The sequence below is a fragment of the Apaloderma vittatum genome, unplaced genomic scaffold (genome assembly GCF_000703405.1).
Source record: "Apaloderma vittatum isolate BGI_N311 unplaced genomic scaffold, ASM70340v1 scaffold32818, whole genome shotgun sequence".
Classification (NCBI taxonomy): Eukaryota; Metazoa; Chordata; class Aves; order Trogoniformes; family Trogonidae; genus Apaloderma; species Apaloderma vittatum.
In genome coordinates this window covers 1,829-4,452 of record NW_009732949.1, presented here as the reverse complement: position 1 = coordinate 4,452, position 2,624 = coordinate 1,829, and the positions used below count along the sequence as shown (strand labels likewise).

Genomic DNA, 2,624 nt, shown 5'->3' with positions numbered 1-2,624 from the left:
CGGATACGATAACTTACAGAGACAGCAGATTTTTACGACACAGCAAGAGGCCGAGCTGGTACAATATCCTGACTGTAAATCGTCCAGTGCTAATATTGGCGAGGAACCAGACCACTTAAATCAGAGCTCGTCTCCTGCTCAAATGTTTCCCTGGATGAGACCACAAGGTTGGACGCAGTCAAAAATTTGCTTCCATCTCACGTCTGAATTCGAAACTTTCTTTTTCTCCTCCCGCTTCTTTCTCGCTGCCTCCCGCTCCCTTCCTCTGCCTCCCTCTCTCCTTGCCTCTCTTCCCGCGATTCCTATCACGGCGGTGGCTTGCGATAATAAAGCGGTACAGTAAGTAAACAGAAACCTCTGGAGAAGGCGGCTGCCGCCCCAAGAGGAACCTTAAAGTTGCCTCTGGGACACAGGAGCGCAGCTGACCCGCTTGCCCGGCTCCTGCCGCCGGGAAGAGTGCAGGGCCGGGGGGTGTCTGTTGCCATACAATAAAGCGACACCGTAAACTCGGCCCCGTAAACCCCGGCGGAGAGAGAGCTGAGGCGCTTCATGCATCTGTTATAGCTATTTTTCCCGAACTTGCTCAATATTCCTCCGTGCTCTCTGCTTTCTCTCCCCGCTTTTCCGTGGGGCTCCTCTGGAGGGATTTCCAGAGGGACCCGAGCCTTTTCTCCCTGCTTGAGCCTTGTTGTGAACTACGACACCAACCTCCAGACCCCTGTGTTTTTGTTTTAAACAGCAGCGCCGGGTAGGAGGAGAGGAAGACAAACATACAGCCGATTCCAGACTCTAGAGCTGGAAAAGGAGTTCCTCTTTAACCCCTATCTGACCAGGAAGAGAAGGATTGAGGTGTCCCATGCACTAGGACTCACGGAGAGGCAGGTAAAGATCTGGTTTCAGAACAGGAGGATGAAATGGAAAAAAGAGAACAACAAGGACAAATTCCCCGCTTCCAGACAGGAGGGAAAAGAAGGGGAGGCCAAAAAGGAAGCACATGATCTGGAAGAAGACAGAGCTGAAGGCCAGACGAATTAAACTTCGCCCTAAAAACCTTTATGAAAGGCCATCAAAAATAACCAGCGCCAGCCCCCGGCATCTCGGCCCGTCTTCCCCTGTGCGTGTCTTGCCGTGGGACGAATGACCCGGTGTCCCTCCGCTTGACGTGTCTCTGTTTCGGGTTCTTCAGTTGTTTGTGGTTTTGTTTAGGTTCGTTTTTAACCGTATCAGGAACAATCTCTAGATTTAACAGTTCATTTATTTCTTTTGCAAATTTGATACAGAGTTTGTAGCAATACATTTCTAATGAGACATATCTATAAAAATATATATTTTTTTGCAACCCTACGAGACAGTGATTGCGGGAAACGACATAAACTTCCTAATTATAAATAACGATAAGTAATGTGTATAACAATGCTTTATTAATCAAGATAAGTGCACTCATCCTATTTTAATTCTTATTCTTATGCTGAGTAAATTAAATTTTAAAAAATTGAAGAAAATATGTTAGAAATATATTTAACCTTCCTCTATTGATATTTGATTAAAATAAACCGAATTTATTAAAATATAAAACGTATCGGTTTCCTGATATTCTCTTCGTAATCCACTCCTCCAGTAACCTTCAGTCATGCCTGGACTAACCATCTCCTCTGCCTTTTCCCCTGTCGTTCCTCCGAAGCTGGGTGTTTCTGCGGGATCTAGGAATGGCACACTGGTTACAAAACCCAGGGATTTTTGTTCCCTGACGCCTGTGCATCCCACCGGAGGGGCATTTCCCGGGCCATGGTCGATGCAGCGGCCAGCAGGGACTGCGGCCCTTCTTGCGGCCTGAGCCCACGCTGCACCCCGGCACTGGCAGTCCCCTCGACGTGTGTCCTCGGGCCCTGCCTTCGCAATTTTCTGTGTCCCGCTTTCCGCCGGGGCGGCAGGCCGAGGGGTCCGCCGCCGGCAAACACGGCCCTTTACCCCGCGGAGCCGAACATGGCCACGCTGGCCCCGGGGGCCACAGGGCAGGACAGACCCGAGGCTCATGCCGGGGCCCCGCCGGCCTCGAGAGCTGTTCCGACGCAAAAAGGGGCCAAACTTGGCCTAGTTTTCCCCGCAGATGGCGGAGGAGCAAAGAAATGCAGAGCTTTTTTGGCCTTGCGTTGGGCTATCTCGGGAGCTGTAATAATCTGTGGTTCCAAACCACGCATAAAACGGGGAAGAAAAAAGGTATTCTCCTCGCCAAGCTAAGTATTACCGCACGGTTTGGGTACGTTTCCCGGTGGAGGCCGCAGCCTGGCGAGGGCAGAGCCTGCCGCACGATTTCCCACATCCACGGGAAGAGAATTCTGCTCTGATCATAAACCGGTTTAATTTTTCTTCCCCTCTCTCCTCCTTCCCCTTTCTCCCGCTCCGCGGCGGGGTCCCCCAGACCGCGGTATCTGAAAGGATGGCCGAGAATAGACCTTTTGTGGAGCAGCAGGCAGAGGAGTGAAGTACGAAGTATAAATCCCTACGAAGATTTCTGCGTCATTTTTTCTCCACCGCCTCACGCCCCCGTGAGTGATGGTTCCGTGAAGGGAACCGCAGGGACGCGCCAGCCGCTGCGACAAACACGACGAATACATATTATCTGC

General features: G+C 51.0%; 1 protein-coding gene across 1 annotated transcript; it reads left to right on the top strand.

Annotated features, from left to right (window-relative positions):
- Positions 1-4: 4 nt before the first annotated feature.
- Positions 5-1,035, top strand: HOXD8 (homeobox D8; the record flags this gene model as incomplete). The annotated part of the gene is made up of 2 exons (XM_009875709.1): positions 5-167; positions 740-1,035. Coding segments are annotated over 2 exons (459 nt in total), but the record flags the coding sequence as incomplete, so codon positions are not given.
- Positions 1,036-2,624: the final 1,589 nt, after the last annotated feature.